This window comes from Biomphalaria glabrata, chromosome 1 (assembly GCF_947242115.1).
Source record: "Biomphalaria glabrata chromosome 1, xgBioGlab47.1, whole genome shotgun sequence".
Classification (NCBI taxonomy): Eukaryota; Metazoa; Mollusca; class Gastropoda; family Planorbidae; genus Biomphalaria; species Biomphalaria glabrata.
Window position 1 is genome coordinate 62906364 of NC_074711.1, and position 25328 is coordinate 62931691.

At 36.0% G+C, this 25328-nt stretch overlaps 1 protein-coding gene across 2 annotated transcripts; it reads right to left on the minus strand.

Moving 5' to 3' along the window:
- Positions 1-1006: 1006 nt before the first annotated feature.
- On the minus strand, positions 1007-25263 carry LOC106059870 (putative ferric-chelate reductase 1). Of its 2 annotated transcripts, XM_056006756.1 has the most exons (20): positions 25196-25263; positions 24770-25076; positions 23736-23863; positions 23517-23608; positions 21036-21114; positions 19206-19391; positions 18770-18865; positions 14099-14249; positions 13024-13154; positions 12269-12460; positions 11223-11324; positions 10288-10441; positions 9963-10085; positions 6252-6367; positions 5413-5499; positions 4338-4409; positions 3937-4036; positions 3654-3830; positions 2896-2978; positions 1007-1544 (listed from the first exon to the last, which is right to left on the minus strand). In XM_056006756.1, exons 2-20 carry the CDS (start codon positions 24969-24971, stop codon positions 1446-1448), a joined length of 2370 nt encoding a protein of 789 aa, XP_055862731.1. In that variant the 5' UTR covers positions 24972-25076; positions 25196-25263; the 3' UTR covers positions 1007-1445. The 2 variants fall into 2 exon arrangements, with proteins under 2 accessions (XP_055862731.1, XP_055862724.1); XM_056006749.1 differs by having other exon boundaries at positions 24770-25253.
- Between the last annotated feature and the right edge of the window lie 65 nt (positions 25264-25328).

A 25328-nucleotide genomic window follows, 5' to 3' on the forward strand; every position in this document is an offset into this window, starting at 1 on the left:
AAGACTTTTACATTGTACAATGTTTAGAGTATGATTTATTAGAAACTGTTTTAGAACAGAACGTTTATTATAACAACTAGTCAACCCACGGCGTAGCATACGCCGTCATTTTGCAGGGCGGCCCTAGGACAATACAATCTATGCGACCGCAGTGGGCCCCGCACTTTCAAAGTACCCGCGCTAATTCTAGGTGTAAATTATTAAATTAAACCATTTTATAACTTAGAATTCCCGCAGCCTCCTGATTTACAAAATTTCATGAAATTATTAAAATCTTTTGAAAACTCATGAAATATATAGAAAACAAATTGTCATTTGGAGTGTCATTCAAAATGGAAAACGCCAATCCTACGAGCGATGAAAAAAAAAACGGCATTATGCAATACCCGTAATTGTGGAATCTGGTGAAAGAAGCTTCTCGCGCCTCAAACTAATGAAGAATTATTTGAGGTCAACAATTCTCGTAGAAAGATTGAAACATTTGGTAATTCTTGCTCTTGAGCATGATCTATGTTGTAAAAAAAAAATTTACGATATATTGTAGGCCTATGACTTCGCTACACGCAAGGCTCGTAAAGTAATTCTGTACGTAGTAAAGAATGAATAAAATGCAAAGACGAATTTATTTTCTAATACAAACTCTTAAATTTAACTCATTATCCGTATCCCTACCCAAACTTGGCCCCGCGAAATCCGTTTTGCATAGGGCCCCACAACGGTTGAGCCCGGCTCAGCTATTTAGTGACTAAAACTACGGGGGGTAGAAATAAAATAAAGAGTGATCTTTTCATGACTTCATGGTCACAACGGTTAAGTCCGGCCCAGCTATTTTGTGACGGGTGAATACTACCTGTTCTCCCTTCCCCCTCTCTCCTTTTTTTCGTAGGGTAACTCTAGTCCGTCCGACTTGCGGAAATAAAAGAGTGATCTTTCTTATATTTCTTCCGTGTCAATAATCTTGAGCCATCAAGAATATGATATATAGAGAGATATTAACACTAAGGGGTTTAAAAAAAAGATAATTTATTTTCAGAATATTATCATATAACATTATTCATAAATAATAAATAAGACAGTACATATATATGTTCGCATCACGTAAATGTTGTACAAAGACGACACTAACTTTAGCTCATCTGTCAAGTAACTGTTACATTTCTCTTAAATTTCCAAACTCCATTCTTTCTCTATCATAATTACTTTACATTTATTGATTTCTCCTTTAATTCAAGATGATTAGGATTAGTAACTCTAACACAGCTACATTATTGTGAACACAATCATATACCCTACAACTCTTCTAACTCCACACAGAATTATACATAAATACAATATTTGGAACTTAAACCTTATGATTACTAAACTGCATTGAACTAAGTCATGTTCCTATTACTCTATTTTAATCTATCTTCATATGTCCAGTCCAGCTGGTCAGCGAGAGACATCTAGACGTTGCCAACAATGATGTAATACACTAAGGCAATGGTCAGAGCAGACAGAACACAACCATGAAGTGACATGAAGAACTTCTTAAGGAGATCATTCTGTGAAGATAGAATGTCATGAATTGGTTCTGATATACTAAGACATTGTAATTTTCGAATAGTTCTAAACATGTCAACAAGAAAAACATTTTAAATAATATTTGTAAAAAGACAATACCGCCATTATAAATCTTACAATATAATAAAATATTTGTGAAAATTTAATATAAAAATGCTTGGTTCAAACCGGGCATTGAACTCAAACTCTTATGGTCAGGTTCACAAGATCCTCAGGGCTCGCAAAGATCTTCCTTCAAGAAAAGTACCAGGAAAAAGAAGACAGAGAAAGCGATGGGAAGACAACATCAAAGAATGGACAGGCCTGTCAGTGAATGGAATTCTGTCCAGGGCAAAGGACAGAGAGGAATGGACGAAGATGATTAACAGATCTCGTGTGGTTCTGCAACGAACTAAGGGATTGGTGAAGGTGATTTTTGACACTGTCAGCTGCTTGAACGAACGATGTCACCCATTCGGCCAGCGGGCAGTGCACACTTGTGCCATTATTTATTGGTATTGTAATTATATGGACATCTAGATCTAACACTAGACTTAAGACCCGATTTAGAACTCTTAAGATCTAGTCTAGATCTAGATCTACTTTATGCAATCTATATTAGATTTACGTAAAAATATCTTTCAATAAACTTAAAGTAGTAAGAGTTGGGATGACGTGGAGGTCGATACGAGGAAAACGCAAATAGGGACGTCCTCGTATAACTTGGCGACAGACTTTCATGGAAGACCTCAGAACAGTGGACACCAGGTGGGAGGAGGCTTCAGACATTGCCAGTGACCTGAGATGAACACCATTTGGTAGCAAGGCTGGAAGGATTAGCCCTCCCTTAGAGCCTTGGCAAGAAACTCGATAGTCCTTTCAAGAACGCGATAGTCATTTCAAAACCGATGTTGGCTCTAGATCTAAGTCTAGTACTCAACCTAAATTTACATTTATTTTTTATTTACTTTCAAAAATTATAACGGCCAAACTAGAGTTTTCTTCATGTGGCCAACGAGCTAGTAATATATATAGCGATATACATCAACCGTTAAATTTCTAGGGAAATCGTATTTTGAGATCAGCGTCCTTGTTCCTGAAGGTTCCATAAAATTCTCACTTGAATAGGGGTATTGTAAAAACTATACCTCTTTAATTACAATTTAAAAGCACAGAAATAACATAAAATGTTTAAAAATAAAAATAAAAATATAGCTAACTCTAAGCATTTACACTTATCGCAATATTTATGCTGAACTCCTAACAATATTGAATTTTCGCATGAAATATTGAAGTGCTCCAGAAACAGTTTAAAGGACTCGATTGAAGACAAAGACTTCACGCAACGCTTACCGGAGGTGCTGGCTTAGTGTCCACAGTTTCCGTCTCTTTGATTTTATCATAGTCGTCGACAGCATTCATGACATAGGCGTTACCTTCGTGAATTGAATGAAATAATGCTTTTAGAGATTATGTCTATATAGACGTAACGCATATGTTTAGACTAAATAAACATTTTGAAAAGAAAAAAAGGCAGGGGATTGATATCATTAAGTAAATCACAGTCATCTGCTCTTTCTTTACTTTTTTTAAAAAATATCCAGTTAACATTAAAAAAAATATTTTAAGGCATTTAAGTATAAGAGAAGAGAAAAGAAAAGAACCATGTAGCGAAATATGGAGGCGGTATTAGAGAACCATACGAAAAAAATGAGAAAATGAAAAGAGATTTACAGGACTTTCAAATAAACAGAACCAAAAAAAGTCAATAACACAACATGAACACAACATGAACACAACATGAACACAACATGAACACAACGGCAACACCAAAAATCTAGCTATTTATATATATTAACAGCCATCATAAGAATCACCCTCTAAATCTATATTAAACGAAAGATCACTCTAACAATTGGAATCTTCTAACCATTAAATATTTACAATGATCTTGGTTAAAGACAATAGTTACATTTGTATCGAGAGAGTCTCTTGTGTGTGAGTTAATTAATTTAATAACAAAATGAATAATGCACATAAAAAAGCAGATCTATATTAATGTAAGAACATTGAGAACAAAAAAAAAACTAGCCTATATAGCATTGTGTCACCTTTTTTCTTTGGCTTGCTTGCTTTCTTTCCAAGAACAGTCACCGTCAAGTCATTAAGAACTGACATGATTAAAAAGAAAAATAACTGCCAGGCTGAGTAGACTATCATGATGATTAGACCTGCGTCTGTGTCCACCTGGGCTTTAGGCAGGTAGAGGCCAACAGTTATGGCCAGAGCTATTAGTGGAGAGAAATAGAATGGGCAGAAAAATAAAATGTACAAGGGTCTAGTAGACTAAACTTGAATACTACACTAACAATGAGTCCAATCCTGTCCACTTACTGGAGAGTATGAGAGCAATAGTGCCCACTGCCCTGTGTGCCCAGTTAAAATAAACTCTGTTAGGATTGTCTGGAGTGCATCTTAACAGAGACATGAAGGGCTGAAAAAAAACAACAACATTTATTTTTCTAAACTAGTTTCTAGCATTTTTAAAAGTGTAAATAGCATTCAATTTCATAGATTTCTAAAAATATTTATAAGTCTCTACACTTGTATATATGTCTTTATACGTTAATAGTCGTGTCTATATGTCTCTATACGTTAGTAGTCGTGTCTATATGTCTCTATACGTTAATAGTCGTGTCTATATGTCTCTATACGTTAATAGTCGTGTCTATATGTCTCTATTCTCTCTACTTGTATGTTAGGATTCTGATTCTAATTTGAAGACCTTGACCTACATTAATGACAAGCAACGCTGTTGTTATAATTCCTAAAATTGGATGAGCCTTTGTGTAGAACTCTCCTTGGATCTGAAAGATATACACACATAATGTATTGAAGTAAAAAAAAAACCTAATAGGTTATGTATTTAGAAAAATCCAAATTTTCTCAAAAATGTTTTCAAAGTACATTGTTACTAGTGTAACGAGTCTTATATTGTATCGTTTAGATCTGCACTAGGATGTGTTCAACGTGTGCTACTGCACTGAAGCTTGAGGCCTTATTAAGGGTCCTTCTATCTTATTCTTATATATATAATTTTTTTTGCTAAGAGATACAGTTTTGCACCAGTAAAAGATATAAGACGGGGAGCGGCGGCTGAGTGGTTAAGAGCTTGACTTTCGAACCTGATGTCCTAGGTTTGAATCTCGGGGAAATCTGGGATTTTGAATTTCGGGATTTTTAGGGGGCCTCTGGGTCAACCCATCTCTAATAGGCACCTGAATTTTTTTTTTGGCAAATTAAAGGTGGTTAGTCGTTGTGTCGACACCCTGCTCGTTAACCGTTGGCCAAAGAAACAGATGACCTTAACCTCATCTGTCCTATAGATCACAAGGTCTGAAAAGGGAAACTACTTTTGACTTGTTCAAATCTGCTAGAGTGGGGTATAATGGGTAAAGCCCTTGCATACAAGACAAAGACAAAAGAGCGTGTAGGGTTGATCACAATATGGCCCTAACACTGTCCACGCCTCCATAAATTAGAAATGAATGATTTAGTACGTTAACTACACGTATGTCTCTATTTTAAACCAAGGAAATCAATTACAAGCCAAATAAAAATGTCCTTGCGCGCGCAGTTTATTTGTGAGTGACTACTTGTTTTTCATGGGTTTGTTTTTTGTTTGTTTTTTTGGTTTGCATTTTGCTTTTTAAAATTATTTTTTTAATCATGGTGAACAACAAGCATGGAACAATTGAAAGAATCATGAATGAATAAAAATATAACATTTGGATACAAATATTTTATCATATTTCAGGAACAAAAGAATAACTTGTACCATAAGACTTAAACTGTCGATTAAACAAATACCTCGCTGTAATCCTTAATTTCAGCAAAAATAAGAATGAACCCAATACATCCACACACAAAGGCTAGGACCATGAATGCTCTGTGCATCTGAAACAAACAATTATTTTGAAGAGCTTATGTCTATATCCATCGAACTCTACAAACTAGTGAAATAAAACAATCAAAACATAAAAATAGGTTAAAAAAAAACAAAGCTTAACTAAGGGAAAGAAATCCACACTTGCAAAAATAGTTCTCAATAATTTAGAAGTTATTTTCCTTTTTCAATATCAAACAAAATCATTATTTACCAATAATTAAATGATAAATTGGTTAATTTGTTTTTATTGATTCATGTTTTATTAGATACAATCAATAATTATTTCAAGTTTCAACTTGATTCGAGAATGTCTGTGGCAGAAAAAAGTGTACAATTATATATGGGGATAAACTCTACATATTTAGCCTTAGATATGAATACCGAATTATTAGTTTCCCATGTTTCCCATGTTGGTATCAAACAAAAATATTTACTTGTAATTATTTGACTACTTGGGTTTTTTTTTTCTGCTGGTTCATGCATTGTCTTTGTCAATAAATAATTGTGCAGTTTCAACTTAAATCAAATATCGTGTTTAATCTTTTTATCAGACAGACAGAGTAAGCTTTGTAAAAAAAAAAGTTCTATTAGTGATCACTGAAAACAAAATAATATCTTCTTATTTAGTTATATTTCAAAAGTTAGTGTTTTTGTAGTTGTTTGTTTTGTTTTTTATTATAAAGTTAATCAGGTTTTTTTGTTTGTTTATTTGTTATTTATTTCAGACTTCGTCAGTGCAAGCAATTGCTGATTAACTTACAGCGAACCAAACTTTAACTCCACAAGGCATGCTGTTTGGCCACAAAGGTTTCAAAAATCTGGCAAAGCCCAGACCAATACTGGCAAGGAACATCCAAGCAATTACCATCAGGCAACCTGCAGATATTTCAATAGTAAATGAAATGACATCTTGACAGAAACGTTACCCAATGCACAGTGTACAGTTAATGAGTGATGTAACCCACAACTCACACTATGTACATTTTATTAAAGGAAAATTGTACCCCAAAATGCACCGTAGTTAAACAAAGTTAACCACCTATCTAAAAAGTGAGCCTTGGCACCATGACTGCTATGAAATATCAGGACTAGCTGCAGATTTGAGTTCATTGTAATGTTAGTTTAGTTTTATAATCTAGACTTGAGTATCAAGAAATGATGTCAAATAGGTTATTAAAATGTTCCTTTTACGGTTATAATAAAGTTTATATTAAGCTTAGAAATACTGCATTCCTCATTAATCTTCGGACTCGACGACAAGCCTATTATTATGATAAGCTTAAATGAGGACTAACATTAGAATCCTTGTATGCAAGGCCGGATTTAAAGGAAGGCAGGTGGGGCTATAGCCCCAGGGAATCCACAAGAAAGGGGCCTCTACAAAAAGGAAACATATATATCCGAATTTCGACGGGTCAGAAACTTTTAACTTTTTTCTTACTTTATGTATGCATTTTTTGCGGCTATCAAAATGTCATGATTAAGCAGAGTACGATTGCAGCATGGTTGGAATAAGTAAATACAGTAAAGGATTTAAGACAGGGGCCTCTTCCGAGGACCTTATCCTCCACAATCTCAAATATATACACTTTTAAAACCTAAATATGCATATTAATTTAAAAAAAAAAAATGAAAGTCATGTTAAATTGACAAGAACTGTATTTCTTTCTTCTAACTAAACTAAAGCTTTAGATCTAAGTATTTTTATTCATTCATTCAATCATTTAGGCTTTCAAAAAAGTGTAGAAGCCTACAAAAAAATCCTGCCACGGGACCTCCTCATATCTTCTTCTTATCTTACCTTATCTTATCTTATCTTATCTTATATAATACAAACGTTACTTCAAAAAATAAGATGATTACGTCATACGCGTCATGCATTAGTCATGCATATTAACCAATGACCTAAATTCTGCTAAGTCACTGGTTTTCCTGGCTAGCTCAGGCAACCCATTCCAGGCTCTAATAGCAAATGTCAAATGTGAATATTCGTGAATCTCACTGCTCTATTTTGTGTCTGTTCCAGTTTCTTAATGTTTTCTTGAGCTGAGGGGTCTCAAGCAGAGGATGCGTATTCTATTATTGGCCTAACCAAGGTTAAATAACATTTTAGTTGTATGTTCTTATTTGATTTATAGAACTTTCTTTTAACACTTTTAATACTGCAGCACAGTTCCAATTGAAACTAACGAACCGCTTTGAGGCTCTTGCAGATATATTGACCCTTGAAGAAGAGTGGGCCAACTTCAAAGATACCACTATTGGGTGCGCGGAAGAAGTTATCGGAAGGAGGCGAGGTTCATACAAGGAACGGTGGATACAAGACAGAACATGGAAATTGATAGATGAGAGGAAAGAGGCCAAATGTAGACGAGATCAGAAAAATGAAACACAGGATCGCAGCCTAGCGGAAGAAGCCTATAGGGAAGCAGATCTGAAAGTAAAGAGAAGCTGTCGGCAAGATAAACGGGACTGGATTGAGCAGAAGGGACAAGAGGCACAAGCAGCTGCAAGCAGAAATGACACAAAAACCCTCCATCGTATTGTCCGAGATCTCACTGGAGCAAAGAGTGGACATGGGGCACCAATAAAAGACAAGCAAGGCAAAACTTTGTTAACGAAAGAAGAACAGGGTGCAAGATGGGTAGAGCACTTTAAAGAGACCCTTAACCAACTTTCGCCAGACCTAACGTACATATTCAAGGACCCCTCTCCAGACAATGATCTCAAGGTCAAGACAGACCCAATAACTGCTGAGGAGGTTACCATGACCATAGCAGTGCTAAAGAATAACAAAGCACCAGGACTAGACATGATATCAGCAGAAATGCTAAAATATGGGGGACAGTGCATTGTTAACAGAATGACTGATCTCTTAAATCTCTGTTGGCGAACTTCAAAAGTCCCAGAGGACTGGCAAAAGGGAGTGATTGTAAAGCTTCCAAAAAAGGGCAACTTGGCAGACTGCAACAACGGGAGGGGCATTACTCTCCTCTCTGTTCCAGGCAAAGTTTTCAGCACTGTTTTGTTGAGACGGCTTCAACAGTCTGTAGATGAAAGGCTCAGAGAAGAACAAGCAGGTTTCCGAAGAGGCAGATCATGTACAGAGCAGATTTTCGTTTTACGAAATATTGAACAAAGTCTTGAGTACCAACAACGGCTAACGATCAGTTTTGTGGACTTCAAAAAAGCGTTTGATAGTGTCCACCGAGAATCACTATGGAAAATAGTTAGAGAATACGGTATCCCAGAAAAATTCGTCCAGATCCTACGACACCTATACAGTCAGTCTAGTTGCTGCATTAAAACAGAAGAGGGAACAACAGAGTATTTTACAATCGAGACAGGTGTGAGACAGGAATGCATCTTATCTCCCTTCCTTTTCCTCCTAGCCATCGACTACATAATGAGGAGAGCAATAAACATGAACGCCTTTGGTATTCCATGGCATGAACAACTCCGATTGACGGACTTGGACTTTGCTGATGATGTTGCACTACTCGGGGCTACAAATAAATGCATTCAAGAAATGACGGAGAGCCTAGACAGAGAGGCACCCAAAATTGGCCTCCGCATAAACTTGGATAAGACTAAAATTATGCGAGTTGGATATAAGGCAAAGGGTGTCCCCGTCAGACTTGGCGAGTCAAAGCTTGAAGAGCTGGACAAGTTCACGTACCTTGGCAGCATCATAACAAATGATGGAGATGCTTACCATGATGTAGCATGTCGAATAGGAAAGGCAGGGAGCATTTTCCAAAGGCTGCAGCCTATTTGGAGTAGCCAAGCCATTGGACTCGAGACAAAAATACCCCTTCTCAACACAATCGTCATTCCAACTGCTACATATGCATGTGAGACGTGGAAGTCATCTGTCAAAATTGAGAAAAGACTAAATGTGGCTCAACAGAGATGGCTGAGACGGATTTTGGGAGTCAGTTACACAGACCGGATCTCAAACAAGGAAATCCTATGCCGAACTGGGAGTCGAACACTTAGTGAGGTTGTGACTGAGCGTCGCATGAGGTTTGCGGGACATGTTCTACGTCAAAATGAATTACGCACACCAAGAGTTGCGATAACATGGAAGCCAAAACGAGGAAAGCGCAAACACGGACGTCCTCGTATTAACTGGCGACACACCTTCATGGAGGACCTCAGAACAGTGGACACCAGGTGGGAGGAGGCTTCAGACATTGCCAGTGACAGATCATTATGGAGACAGCTTGCCGCCCAATGCGCCGAACGGCGCGGGAGGATCTAAGTCTAAGTCTAAGTCTTTTAACACATACTTAAATCCGGCCCTGCCTGTATGATATCTAATTTATAAAAAATCCCCCCCCCCAGAAAAACATCACATCAAGGGAGCATTGATCATGAACATCCAATCCTGTAGTTTTGTATTATGCCACGACCCACGTTTATAATATATTATTTCATACGAAGTTTTATAAGCGTTAATGAGACTCACCGTGGGCTTTGATCATTGGATATTTGGAAGCCTCCAGTGAGATGTCCACAGTCACATCTTGAAAGTCTATTTGAGCTTGCGAGGTAAAACGTTCGTTTCCTTCATGTTGTAACAGTCTTCCACCTGCACAGTGACATCATAGAGAAGTGAGGTGCAATAAAGTTCTTACATATTTTATGGCACATCTACATTGTTGCACTTCATTGATTTAGAAGTTTATTATTCACATAGAAACTAAAGAAATCAATAAGGAAAAAAAAGTACAAGTGATACAAAGTGCCTTTTTATCAAGGCCGGTTCTAGCATTGTCTTGATTTTAACTGACCTTGACTAGAAGGTCCACGGGCTGTGATCAAATACCATTGTTTCGTGAGATCAAAAATATTGAAATTGTTGGTGCTTGACGTCACTCTGTTGAATGTACACTGGAGTATACCATCTTTATAGGAGCCCGAGATGAGAGATAAACCTTCTTTGGACTGCATGTATTAGAAGTGTTACAAAAGAATCTTAAACAATATTTCACAAAGTGCTAAATCGAAAAAATATATGTAAATAAAAATAACTTATTCTATAATCTTTATGTACTATGACTTCAGACGTAATCAAGTATATTGAGTATTTCACACATTCAGCTTCTAAACATATTGTCACACAACGTGAGCTCTGAGCAAGAATACACAAAGAGCTAACTTTTGCGTGTGTGGGGGGAAGGGGGCGGAAAGAGAGAAAATAACACACACACACACAAACATCTGAAATGGACGTGACGAATTTTAAGAAATTCTGACACCTGTAACAGAATTACTTTTATCATAGTCTATTTGATCTGCATTTTACACAACTGGCGATGTTACTCAGTTGACTCAAGTGAGTCACATGAATTCAAGGGACTCAAATGACTCAAGGTAATCAAGTAAGACAAATGACTCAAGTTACTCAAATTATACAAATGAATCAAGTGACTCCACCTACTCAACTGAATCTAATGACTCAAGCTCCTCACGTGAATCAAATGACTAAAATAATTCTAATGGCTCAAGCTATTCATGCGACTCAAATGATCATGTGAATCAAATTAATCCATTTATTCAAAGAACTAAAATGACTTTTGTGACTCTCGAGAGTCATGTAAATCAAATGACTCAAATGGCTCAAGTGGCTCAAATGAATTAAGTTTCTCAAGTGACTCATGTGACTCAAGTGACTCAAATGACTTAAGTAGCTAAGTGACTCTCTCTTCATCTTCACCAAACTTACGTTGTCCAGTGGTGTATTGCTGTAGCCGTCTGTATTGTGGGATGCTTGGACGTCCACGGTGTTGCCTTGATTGACAGTACAGGCCATCACACTGGCAGGGCCCTGGACAAAATTTAAAAATGATTGAACTGTCATTTCATTCTAAAGACTACTCTTAATTTATATTATGTGGCACTAAAAAGTTTAGTAGACAATGTACATTTTGAAGAACAGGAAACGAGCAATAGAAAAAAAGATTACCTTATGGATGAGCAATAACCTTATCTAAGGGAAAGAACCGCTTATTACTGCTATTTATTTGAAAATGGCATGGTTTAGCTCTCTTTATGCTATCTAAAATAAAATTAATTAATTAATACTAATTCATTAACTAATTGATTAAATTTTGAATTGATTCGTGCATTGTCATGGGTTATAAATAATTCTGCAAAAAAGTGGGCGAAAAAACATGTCAAAACGTAATAAGGTGATCAAATCCATAAATACATCCAGAGCGGCACTTATTCCCCTTATTTCAATATCAAACAAAGATATTTATCACCTATGTTTAATTCACTAATTGGTTAAGTTTTGTTTTGATTGTGTCCTGTCTTGTCAGGTTCAATAAATTATTGTGCAAAGTGTCAACTTGATCCGAGAATGAGAAATGGGAGAAAAAAACATGTTGAAACTTTTTACCAGACTGAGTGAGCTGATATCTTTGTACAAATTGAATCTCATAACTTTTATTATAATGCAAAATGTGTTATGCTAGTGAAAATTAAGTCTTAGACATATATCAGTTATTTTACAAATTGATGTAGGTCAGAGCTACTTTAAAGTGTTCGTTAGTGATGACTATGGCTTAAATATCCTTTACATACTAGATCAATTTTTTTATAAAATTTGTGATTGAACATTTTAGATTCACGCCTTAGCTTTACTTATAACATTGTGTTTGTTTTTGTTTTTGTTTTCTTTCTAATGCACTAGATGAGTGGTATACAAATTAAGGCCCGCGGGCCGCGGGTCTTATCCAGCTAGTCTTTTATAAAATTAAAACTTGCCATTTTTCCTGACGACGATAATCCAAGGGCAATGTAATAATCATTGGCATTCCCAGCAGAAGTCTTCAAAGTCATCTCAAAGTTATTTCCCTTAGGTGTCCATGCTAACAGCAGATCGCACTGATCATTTATGCAATTGCTATAACAACCTTTCTTGGATCCGCAGTCACTGTCTTTACCAAATTTACCTATCTGTGACCAAACAATATTTCAAACATGACAACCGTTGAAAAAGAAGAAATACTTTAATGATATAAATTTGTTACAATAGTTCTAGGATTACACCGTGGCAGAATACAAAATAATAAAATTAAATTTAAATTTCGTGTGTTGACACGGTTACTGTGTGGTCAACCGTGACACACGGTCAAGTGTTGGGTATCGAGTGTTAGGGGACTTTGGCGAAGTGACGAGTGTGTAAACAAGAAGAGAGGAAGTCAGCGAGTAAAAATGGGTATCTGTATATAACGTTGCCGTGTATAGATGTTATGTTGAAATGTTCCACAATTAAAAGGCACTTAATACGTAAAAGGACTTGTTTCTTCACACATCCTATCTTTCAGATGAGACGTTCATCTGTCCAACGGTTAATAAAAGAAGCAAAAACAAACAAACAAAAAACAAAAAAAAAGAGATATTATTTTTTTAAATTGCTTTGTAAGGCAGCGGGGGAGGGGAGGAGTTAACCACGTAGTTTGAGCACAGAATGCCAAATATTTATTTTCTTTTCACAATCGAAACTTAAAAACAGATACCTGCACTGTAGCTGTGGGCGCCGCTGTTGTTGGTACAACTGTAGAGAAATGGACGTCCGTTGTGCTGTCTGTCAGATTGACCTTATCTTTCGTGACATTTCTGTCAATACGACTATGTCTGATCAACCCACCTACACAGTACAAGGAAATAGTATTTAACTGTGATATTTAAAGAATATGTTTTTATTACAAAGAAACTATGAGAAAAAGAAATTTAAAAATCGTTAGAAAGAAAAAGACATTATAGTTCTTTTTTTTAAAATAATATCCCATTGCAATACCACCCCAGTGTATCAGCTGTATCTATAGGACGTATTAAGAATTAAAATATTGCAAATTTGATGTCAAAATAATGTGTATGAATGCCATGTCTCTAATACATTTATATCTGTACAAATAGAGCAGGAAGTGGAAAACAAGTAAAGTAGTTAAACAAATCCTTTAAAAAAACAAAGCTTAGCTAACGGAGAGAGCTCCGCAAGTACAACTATATCTTTCAATAATGAGGAAATTATTTCCCTTATTCGGTATCAAACAAAACAGTTAATTACAAATAATTAATTGACAGGTTATTTTTTTTTTAATTTAAACGTTTTTTTTAGGTATAATAAATAAATGTTTAAAGTTTCCACTTGATCCGAGTATGGGGAAAATAACGTGTTCAATTATCTAAGGGGACGATAACCTACATATTTCGCTGTATCTGTGAATACTGAAGGATTTATTTCCTTTGTTAGTATTATACAAAATAACTAATTACCAGTAAATAATCAATTATTTTTTCAATTAATTCATGTCTCGTCTATGCCAATAAATAATTATGCAAAGTTTCAGCTTGATCCGCGCATGGGTGTGGGAGAAATAACGTGTAAACCTTTGTATTAGACAGAAAGAAAGATTGCGTTGATATAAGCTTTTTTAAAAATAATTAATATATCCAAATAAGCCCCAATTTTATTCCCTTCCCTCTCAAAAAAATATTGTTCAAATTTTGTTTTGATTTTTTAAAGCCCATTTAAAATTTAGATTCTAGGTCAAAATGTATTCAGGTACTGAAACAATCATTATAGCTTACTTTCATTGTATGCTCCTCTTGCAGTAACCAAGTACCATGGCTCGGTAAGATTGTATTTGTTTGAGTCATTGGTCACTTTCTGTACAGAGAAAGTACACTGCAGAAGTCCATCTGTGTAGCTGTTGACCTCATTGCTTATGTCATTTTTAGTCTTTCACAGTGAGGAAAATAAAGCGATAGAGAGAGCCGTGTGCATGTCTAATACATTATTAGGTCTATTTATAGATATAATGTAGACAATACAACTTGGAACAAACACAACACAGAACAATACAACATTCAGCTAGATAACAGAAAACAACTATACATTAGATAAAACAAAAGTACGACTATATAACAAGGCAATAAAAAAAAACAACTTAAACCCTCTAGCTTACAGATAGGAGCAACAATAATCCAATTTGATGCAATAAGTCAGAGTTTCTCAATTATTGGGGCTCAAGACGTTCGTTTTATTCTTAATTTTCAAGGGATAAAAAACAAAGTTTTTGTATTCATTTACTATCCTTTAGTTTAAGAAGCATCTAGATAAACAGTGACAGAGTGATACTCATAGCCCGAGGGATTGATGTGCTTGGTAAAACCATGTACCGTGGCCACTACATAGCAGTCGCAGCGCAAACCTGTGTGTCATCAGTCCTAGTGTATCAAATCGCCGTACTGGAGTCATGGACGCTAATCTACTACGTCGCATAGGACGCACATGTGTGTTACTCAAATCACGACTAGATAGCGAGGTTTTCCGAAATATTCGTCGACTTAGCATCGGGCGTAAACTGCCGACAGTTCGTGGGTCTAGGGCTGGGCGTCCTATTCGCCTATGGTATAACCCATCGCAATTCAACTCAACAGATACATGTCACACAGTTTCCAGGACTCTTAAATGTGTTGTTAACCCCACCCCCACCCCTGTCATTTCTTCTATGAGTTCAGCAGTTCCCTACAAAACTGTTTTATTAACCACCCCACCCCTATTGCTCCTCACACAACAGAGGTCAGATGTCCCCATCAAAAACCTATAATTCGTGATATTACTCCTCCGGTGTCTTCAAAATGTGCTACGCCTCTGGTGACTACATCCTCCAGTCTGCTTAAAATAATGCACCTCAACGCCCAGTCATGCAGTAACAAAGCTCTCGAGCTTGCAGACACCATCACTGATGATAGCTACGACATCGTTTTCCTTAGTGAGACATGGTTTAAAGAAGTTGGTGATGAGTCAAAAACCATTGAGCTAACGCCACCAGGCTTTATTTTAAAGAGTCTACCTCGAAAAACAGACAGCGGAGAGCTCTAGCAATACTGTACAGAGACAGTCTAGCCAAGTATGTAACAATAAGACCTGACAGCTCAACGTACACCACCTTTGAGATGTGCGAGTTTCGCCTCTCCCACCACAGTAGAAAAATGACTTTTACTTTCTTGTACCGCCCATCACCAAGCAAGAGAAATAAATTGACAACAAAAGTTTTCATCGAAGAATTTCAAGACCTCCTTGACAGTCACATCAAAAAAAGATCTATTTGTCATAGGCGATGTGAACTTGCATTTTGACAGTGAAAATGAGACATACGCGATGTCGCTGAAAAATGCGCTAAAGGATCGCAACTTAGACCAACTGATAAATGTTCCGACACACGTCAAAGGCCATACCCTTGACTGGATTGTTACAAATGCAAGTGAGCTTATAGCCAAACTCAATGTCTCAGACCGCGGCTTGTCAGATCATTTTCTTGTACACTTTGAAATGCGCCCATCAAAAGCAAGAAGGCCAAAGAAAAACGTAACTTCCAGTGAATTTAAAGCCATAGATATTGCCTCCTTCAAAATGGACGTGACCTCTTTGTTGTTGCAACAGAGCAACACAGTCGTTCTCAGCAATTACAATTCTTGTTTGAAAAAGTTGCTGGACAGCCATGCACCTCTTGTCACTCGTACAGTCTCAGTTAGGCCATCTGCACCCTGGATGACGGAAGACATAAAGACTGCCAAACTTATTAACCGACGTGCCGAACGTACATTTCAAAACACAGGTCTGACGATACATCGACAAATATACATACTAGAAAAAAACAAGGTTAACCGTATGATTAGAGACGCAAAAGCTAGTCATATTCGACAAAAAATCGAAACTTCTGATTCTTCAAAGGAGCTATTTAGGATCACCGCTGAAATGTTAGGGGGAGCAAAAAACGAACGTTTGCCGTCATCTATCCCAGTAGCTGAACTCCCTGATTCCTTCAATAGATTCTTCATTGGGAAGATTGAGCAGATTAGAAATGACATGCCATCCCTCTCATCACAGCTTGACCACTCTCCAATCTATCAAAGTTCTCCTTTTTGCGAGTTTCAGCGTGTATCTGAAGATTATGTCAAAAATACTATTTTAAAGATGCCAAATAAGTCATGTGACCTTGATCCCATTCCAAATTCCTTGCTCCTTGAATGTTTAGATGAACTTGTACCCACAATTACTAATATTGTGAACTCTTCACTGACTTCAGGCATTGTACCCCAGCAATTTAAGCATGCACTTTTCAGGCCCTTATTAAAGAAATCCAGTCTTGACCCGGAATGTCTAAAAAACTATCGCCCGGTATCAAATCTTCCCTTCCTGTCAAATCTTCTGGAGAGCATCATGTTAGCGCAAATTCTTTCTCATTTTGAACATTACTGTCTCTTAGAAGAATTTCAATCTGCATATAGGAAGTGCCGTAGCACAGAGACAGCAGTGGTCAGGGTACTAAACGACTTACTTCACAATTCCGACATAGGTCACATCTCAATTCTTTCCATGCTGGACTTGTCCGCAGCCTTTGATACGCTAGACCATGAAATTATGATGGCCAGATTTTCTGCAACTTTTGGTTTAACAGGAGTCGTCCTAAAGTGGCTTGGATCCTACCTGACTGAACGCACCCAAAGTGTCGTTGTTAGCGGTACGGAATCAACAAGCTTACTTTTAAAGTACGGAGTACCCCAAGGATCAGTTCTAGGCCCAATACTGTTCACTATGTATACATATCCACTCAGCGGTGTCATACGGTCAACCGGCATCTTTTACCATTTCTTTGCCGATGACTCACAGTTATACGATTCATCAGTACCCTCAGAGGTGTCGCATCTGGCAGAGAAAATCAGTAGTACCGTTGCAAGGGTGAGCGATTGGATGGTTGAAAATAAACTCAAGATGAACGAAGACAAGACAGAAATAATTAAGATTGGCACTAGGAACAATGTCTCAAAAGTTGAAAGCAAAGATTCTCTCTTTATCACGAACTGCCATGTTCCTTTTGTCCATGTAATGCGGAATCTTGGAGTTTTCTTCGACTCAACACTATCTTTCAACCCACACATAAGTCAGCTCTGCAAAGGTCTTTATCTGCAGCTGCGACCATATTTAACAACGGAGTCAACAAAAACGCTAGCTGTGGCATTCATACTCTCCCGCCTTGACTACTGCAACGCCGTGCTAGCAGGTATACCTGATGACAAAATAGCCAAGCTGCAACGTATACAGAACAACGCCGCTCGAATAAGTCCTTAAAAAAACTAGACAAGATTCTGCTACTACGCTCTTGCGCACGCTCCATTGGCTTCCCGTGAAAGCGAGAATAGATTACAAGGTCGCCACACTTTGTCATCAGTGTATATATAACAACGAGATGCCCTTGTACCTTAGCGAACTGATTACTCCATATGTCCCCCAGAGAGCCCTGCGCTCAATGGACTCAACGCTTTTAGTAGTGCCACGTTTCTCCCTCAAAAGCTATGGTCTGCGAGCTTTTTCAGTTCACAGACCAAAGGTTTGGAACTCACTCCCCATTGATCTCAGGCAGACAACATGCTACACCACTTTTAAGAAGAACATTAAGACATATCTGTTTAAAACTTTTTTAGATTAACTGTCATCTTAGCTGTCGTGTTTGTGTTTGTAATGTTATAACAGCGCCTTGAGCCTACATTTTGTTTGTTAACAGCGCTTTATAAATAAAATTATTATTATTATTATTGGCAGTTATAAATTCACTTCGGAATGCTTGACCAGTAAAATGAAATTATTACAAAATGTTTCATTAAAAAATATAAACATTTCAAATAAGAGATGTTTTATTTTTTCGGTTCGATTTCTTAGAATATCTACAGTTTTTTTTTGTTTTTTGTTTTTTTTTGTTTTTTTTTTTCAACAAAAGCGACAACAAAACATTTTTTTTGAAGAAGAAGACATTTTTATAGAGCTCAGCTGACGCAATTCTTCTCTAGTTAGTTACCAAAGATCAGTCGAATTTCTTCCCACAGTTGAAAAACATTCTGTTGACGACTTTTGTGTTACAAAAGCGACAAGAAGTCTTACTAAATATAAAGATAACTTTACGATCACACCCATTATAGAAGAAGGTGCTCTATATGTACACAGAATGTTCTTCGCATAGAGTATTGGCCAACACTGCCCCCTTTTCTACTTGACAGGCAATTATTTTTATTTATTTATTTATTTATTTTATTGCATTCATGAATATTGCACTCTACCCTTTTCTTACTTTATTTGACCCGCGCTCTTCCAACTATGATAAAAACGATTTAATTTGTCTCCACCAGTGGAAAGGTAAAATAACGAAATACAAACTTGCCAAACTAGCGGCATTCCAAATACTTTGAGCCGTTTCTTACCAAATTATTTTGATTATATTTGTGTCCATTTGTTTGTCCAGGAACTAGTCCAATAGATCCGTTCTGCAGAACACACGAATAAACAATGGCTGTGCCCTAAAAGAAAAAAAATATTATAGCTTTACATTACAAATCCTATACCTACAATGTTAGGTTGACTTTTTAATAAATCGATAAAGATAGATAGACAGACAGACAACAAACAGACAAACAGTTAGATAGATAGATAGATAAATAGATAGATAGATAGATAGATAGATAGATAGATAGATAGATAGATAGATAGATAGATAGATAGACAGATAAATAGACAGACAGACAGATAAATAGACAGAAAGATAGATAGATAGATAGATAGATAGATAGATAGATAGATAGATAGATAGATAGATAGATAGATAGATAGAAAGCCTACTAAAAATTGCAATACAATTACCATGGATGATTGATTACTAAATCCCAAAGAGACATAGACGTTATCAACTCTAGATACAGATCTCAAAGAAATAATTAGGTAATCTCCCTTGTCTTGCCAAGATGTCTCCCAGTCACATTCATTGTTGATACAGTTGCTATAGCAACCTCTGCCTTTTCCACATGTAGGATCTTTAAAAAATGTACCCTGTTAAATGCAATAATAATATTCAATAGTATTTTAGTTTTTAAAAATATTCATGTAAGAATGAACTAACACTAAAAAACTTTCTCTCTCTCACTCTCTTTCTCTCTCTCACTCTCTCTCTCTCTCTCTCCTATCCTTGAATAATCATCTAGTTCTGATATCAAAATAGATACATATTTGTATTACCCATTTCAGCCAGTCATGTTTTGCATCACAATAACAGTTTTAAAAAATTATTCAATATTGCTTTTATAAAATATTAGTTTGTGTTGTACATTAGTGTGCTTCCATTTTATAGGGAGTTAAATAATAGATTTCTAAATTCTTGAATTCCTTGTCAATGAAATCATTGAAATAAAACAGAATTCTGTATATTTACTTTGAAATACTTTGGCTGTGATATCACTATTACATAGCATATCTCCTTGCTACTATAGCATTCTCATTTTCACTCCCATTTCTTTAGTGTATATAGAATAGTCTGGCCGAGAGAAGCATCGAATCGAAAATTCCTAATCTCCAATGAAGGTGCGAACCACAGCCTGATAGCCAATCAGTTTATTCTATTGTTGGACAATACCAGACTATTATTTCCTTTTAAATGTGAGTAAAGTGTATTAAAAAAGTACGAATATTATCCGGGTTTTATTATTATCTTTATTATGTTAGAATGGAATGAGTATTCATTCTCTGGTTAAAGAGAAACAAAATTCATTGAAGTACTATTAACACTTTCCACTGAGGAATTTTCTGCACCAGTACCGCCCTCTGACAGGCAACGAGAATGTTCCTAGGAATGTTAAGGGCCTTGAAGGTATTTGTGAGGTCAGTTGTCATTATCCCCTCAGTTGATATAACAATTGGGTATATTGTTGTTGTTGTTTTTTTGATAACTTCCATAAATGCTTAATCTCCAAGCCTAGGTTCCCATATTTTCTTTGTTTTTTCCATTTCAGTTTATTATTATTATTACCATTGTTATCATCTACATAGACAGTCTTTTAAATGAGCCCAGTTTTTTGTTGTTGTTTTCTTTTTAATTTTGATATGAAAAAAGTATATATATATATGGCTCCTTTTGTCTCGAAAGGCAATGGATGCGCCCAAATGAGTCACTGGTTTTGGCTTAATCTTGAGACGGGGCAGAATCTGGTGTGGCTAATCAAGCCAATTCTAGAACGGCAGACTTTGCCACAATTCGTACATGTGTATGCCTCTGATTTAGGGCTAGCAGACAGGGCAGCTTTCTTTTTATCCCTCTTGATTAAAGCCGCTTCAATTCTTTTGTTCTCAGCAAGGGTTGTCCCAGCACGCACAGTCTGTCTCCATGCACTCCGGTCTTTGGCTATGTTTTCCCACATACTTTCGCTGATGCCTGAGGCTCTCATGTCTCGCTTGCAGACATCTCTATATGTTAGTCTTGGGCGGCCCTTGGGTCTGACTCCTTCCACAAGCTCAGCATATAAGATATCTTTCGGGATTCTGCCATCTGGCATGCGGGTGACATGTCCGAGCCAGCGTAATCTTCTTTGTGTCAGGAGAGCATACATGCTGTTCATATTGGCCAATCTTAAAACTTCCTGATTGGAGACATGAAAAAAGTATATTGTAAAATAATTGAGTTGTATGTTATATTAGACTTACCTCTGATGGCTGTAGAGCTTTTACCACTGATGAGTTTAAATCAAAATAATAATTGGTAAAGTCAATGACAACAGTATACCTAGGTTCGGGAAAAACAAAATGTTTCTATTTATTTACCAAAAGAATTATGGGAACGATACATGCGCTTATATGTCTAGACAGATCGACTTGGTATCAATTCAAATTTTATTTTCTCATTTCGTTGTTACAATAAAATGAAGAGAAGTTAAAAATATGTCAGTAAATATGGAACTCACAACGCATTAAGAGAGAGAGACAAAGAGCAGTGAGAGAAGGGTGCTGGGGGTTCGGTCATCACCGGGTGACACCCATTAGGGAGTGACACTCGAATAGGAAAAAATGAATATTGGCAAAAACTAGCAGATTAAAAAATAAATAAATCTCAAGATACATACCCAAATATGTATAGGCATATCTGGTATACAAATCTAGATCTATATATTTTATTTTAGGCCTTATTGTATATATTTTATTTTCTTTGGTAAAAAATGTCCAAAACGTTACGTGATAACAAAGGGGATGCAAAGGCAGTTTTTTTTAAAGAACAAACATTGTTTGTATTTGCATTGTAGTTATTTTATATTTTAGTATTAATTAGGCGAAATAGATTGTATTACTTGCTAAATTTTCAGACAAATTAAATTATTAATTATGTGACATCGTTTATCGTCCAGGTAGAACTTTTCTACGTTAGTAGCAAGATCGATTCTAGAGTCTACCCCGTCTTTAAGGCAGTACAAACAAATTCTTCTCGCCTAACGTACCATCGTAATATTGATGTTTTTTGCTTGAAAAAAACAGTCCCGCTACAGGCCGCCTTTCTAAAGATGAGGATGATCTTAGGACAACAAGACCATTACAAACTCGCATGAACTACAGCAGCTTTCCTTAAGCTGTGGTGGGAGGCACCCCTTGAGAAGGGGGTAGACGTTCTCTGGTGAGGACGCGACGCCCTGACCAATGGGTAGAGGGTGAAGCAATTCAAATTATTTTACACGGTTATATATTAAAAAGTTGTCTGTTTATTGTAGTTATCAATCAAATTTTGAATATTAACCCAGTGAAATGACATTATCAATGTTTAGAAAGTTAAAATATTGTAAGTTAAAGACTTCGTATCATCTACTAATAAGGATCTTTTAAAATTTTTACTGTTTTTAGCGTGAGGCGTCCGCAAAAAATATCGATTAAAAACTTTTAGAAGAAGACATTTAAAAACGTCTCTACTGACGTGATTCTTTTTGAATAGTCAGAATGATATAAACTCTCTCAAGTGTTTAAATAACTTTTATGACAAAAACTAAAAAGTTCGCCACAAAGCTTCTTACTGAACACGAAGATGAACTTAAGACATACGTGTGCTATATGTACCTTGAACATCCCTCGTATAATAGTACTGGCCAATGCGGCCTCTTTCTTTAATAGACTTAATTTTAGCCTTTTTTAACTAGAATAAATAGATTCCAAGAAAATATTTCTTTATTAGGTCGTCCTACTCCGATATAATTTAACATTGACATAGGCTCTTCTTACTACGGGAAGAAAAATACGTTGAAACACTACACAAGCTGAGAACGAAGGAAAACGCTTGGAGGAGATAACGCGCATCAACAGACCGCTTTGCTGGATGGATAGAAAACTTGAGGTCTCTCTAACACTGTCTCCAGAAAGAACGTTTTCGGATATACAAAACAGTCTAAAATTATTTGCAAAGCACTATTTCTGAAAAAAAAAATTGCGGGCGCCAACGATAAAAGTTTGAGAAGAGAAACACAGCCTCGAATGTCTCTCACACTTCAGATACGACCCGTTCACCTCTCTATAATTAAATTTTATTTGACCTGCAAACTTCTTTCTAGTAAAAATTGTACATGATAGACTTAAGGAAAATGAGTTTTTGAAGCTCAGCAATGCTGAAAAATGCTTGGTAGCCGGGGCTTCGCCCCGGACCTCGATAGGTGATCTTTAAGCGCTCCCTGAGACCAATGGATGACTTAAGTAGCGCAAACTAACATTTTCCACTTTAGTAGTAGTAGTAAAAGTTTGGATAACACAGCGAAATATTCTACCGTTTCTGTCTAAAGTCTAACAAAGGAAACGTGTTTAGGTAATTTTAATAAATACACTTTGAAAAATAAGCACAACTCTTGAAAAATGTCTTAAACAATGGGATATTCAATTAAAATGGACTAATTTTACATTTGTACAAAAGATCGATGAAAATAGGTAATCAGCTTACTGCATTGTTCAACAAAATGAATTGTTTTGGGAAAAGTGGATAAAGTTGATAGCAATGGAAAGGGGGGGGGGACACCCTGAGCTAAACCGACCCTAGTGACGCCACTGACAGAGAGAACGAGAAAGAAAGATGAACGATTGGGAAGAAATGTGTGTTGGACTATAAAATATGTGTGTGTTTGTGTGAGGGAAAGAGAGAGAGAGAGAGAGAAATAGTCTTACTTAAAGATAATATCTCCAACCGCCTCCAATGGCGCAGTCCAGTTGGCAGTAGCTGACGCTTTGATATCACTGGCCTTGTGAGTTACACCTGACTAAATATATGTTATGAGTTTATAAATTTCACAGACAAAGAGCTTTTTAAAACCATATAAAACTATATGCACACAGTATTCTTGTATGGACTAATAGCCTCTAACACCTTGAATAAGATCTACTTACAAAGGGAGTATTACACGTTGTTGTTTCGTGTGTTGTCAATGTCGTAAATGTTCCGACATTTGTTCTACCACCAGCAGCCTTTCTTGCGACAATCAAAAAGCCTTTAAACTGACCACCAGTCAATGTCACTGTCGAAAATATGTAATTAAAAATTCTTTAAAAAAAAACTTATAATGATAATGATTTTACAAAGCTTATATCAGCTCACTGTGTCTGTCTATCTGTCTAGTAAAAGGTTTATACACGTTATTATTATTATTAATCGCACACCAAATTTCGGATCAAGTTGAAATTTTGCACAATTATTTTAATTGTGTACCTGACTGTATATACAAAATAACCAATTTTCTTAGTCCCTAAGTTTACAAATTTTCTATATATGTCATTATAATTATTTACAAAACAAGAAAAATATAAAAATACTTTTTGAAAAAAAAGATAATTCCTTTATACATCTATGTAGCGATTTTTTTGCTTTTAATTACTAATGTATGATAATTTTATTGTTTAAAAAAATCTTTTTTTCATTAAATATAACATTCATTACTAATAAAATAATCGCTCTCGAAGTTGTATAGAAGAAGTATTGTCTGTTTTTAAGAAAGTATTTTTTAAATGTTCTTCTTGTTTTAAAATCTATATTTAAAGGATAAATACATATGTTAAATAATACATCTACTTTTTTTATTTCTAAAAGTACTCTTTGGTACGCAATTCACCATTGTAGAAACTCCCCTCCCCCAAATACAAAATTGCTTCATTAATACGTGTGTTTGTATGAGAAATTGTTATACAAACAAAATGAAATACATTTTCAAACGTTTTTTTTTTTTGGCGGGTGGAGGTAAAAAGTAAGTTCCACTTTCAGACCTTGCGATCTATAGGACAGATAATACTAAGGTCACGTGCTACTTTTGCCAACGGTTAACGAGCAGGGTGTCATGTGGCCAGCACAACGACCAACCAACTTTACTTTGATATATATATATATATATATATATATATATATATGTATTATATATATTTTGATTTACCTTGTATTGTATCGCCAGATTTATATGAGGTCTGACTCAATGAAATTGAAAATGGTGATGGGTTTGTAACAGTTGATGTAGCTCCATGTGCAGGTTTGAAACTGTCCGAATCACAAAGATATGGTGGTGCTCCGCTTGAATAACAGTACACATAGTCGAAAGTTAATAAAAATATACAGTAAAATTTCAACATGTTGTACATCAACTCAATAAAAATGTCGTATTTTGAAAGAAGTTGTAACAAAGTCTTTTGTTCGATGTATTAGTAATTTACCCTCCAGTTTGGATTTTGATTTATTCTTGATAACTGTAGAAATATAGTAACCATTGTTTAGAAATGTTCTCAAATACAAAAAAAATCTGTATCATAATTAAAAGTAATAACTAACCACAAATAGAAGCCCTAAATATATTTAAGTTACACACATCTTAAATGGAAAATTAATACCCGGAGTTCTGAAAAGAAATGAACAAAAGTCATTGGGCTGGAAAAGTGGAGCTTAGTACGAGTGGAAGACCAGTGTGTGAGAGAGAGAGAGTTTTGCATGGGTTTCAGACT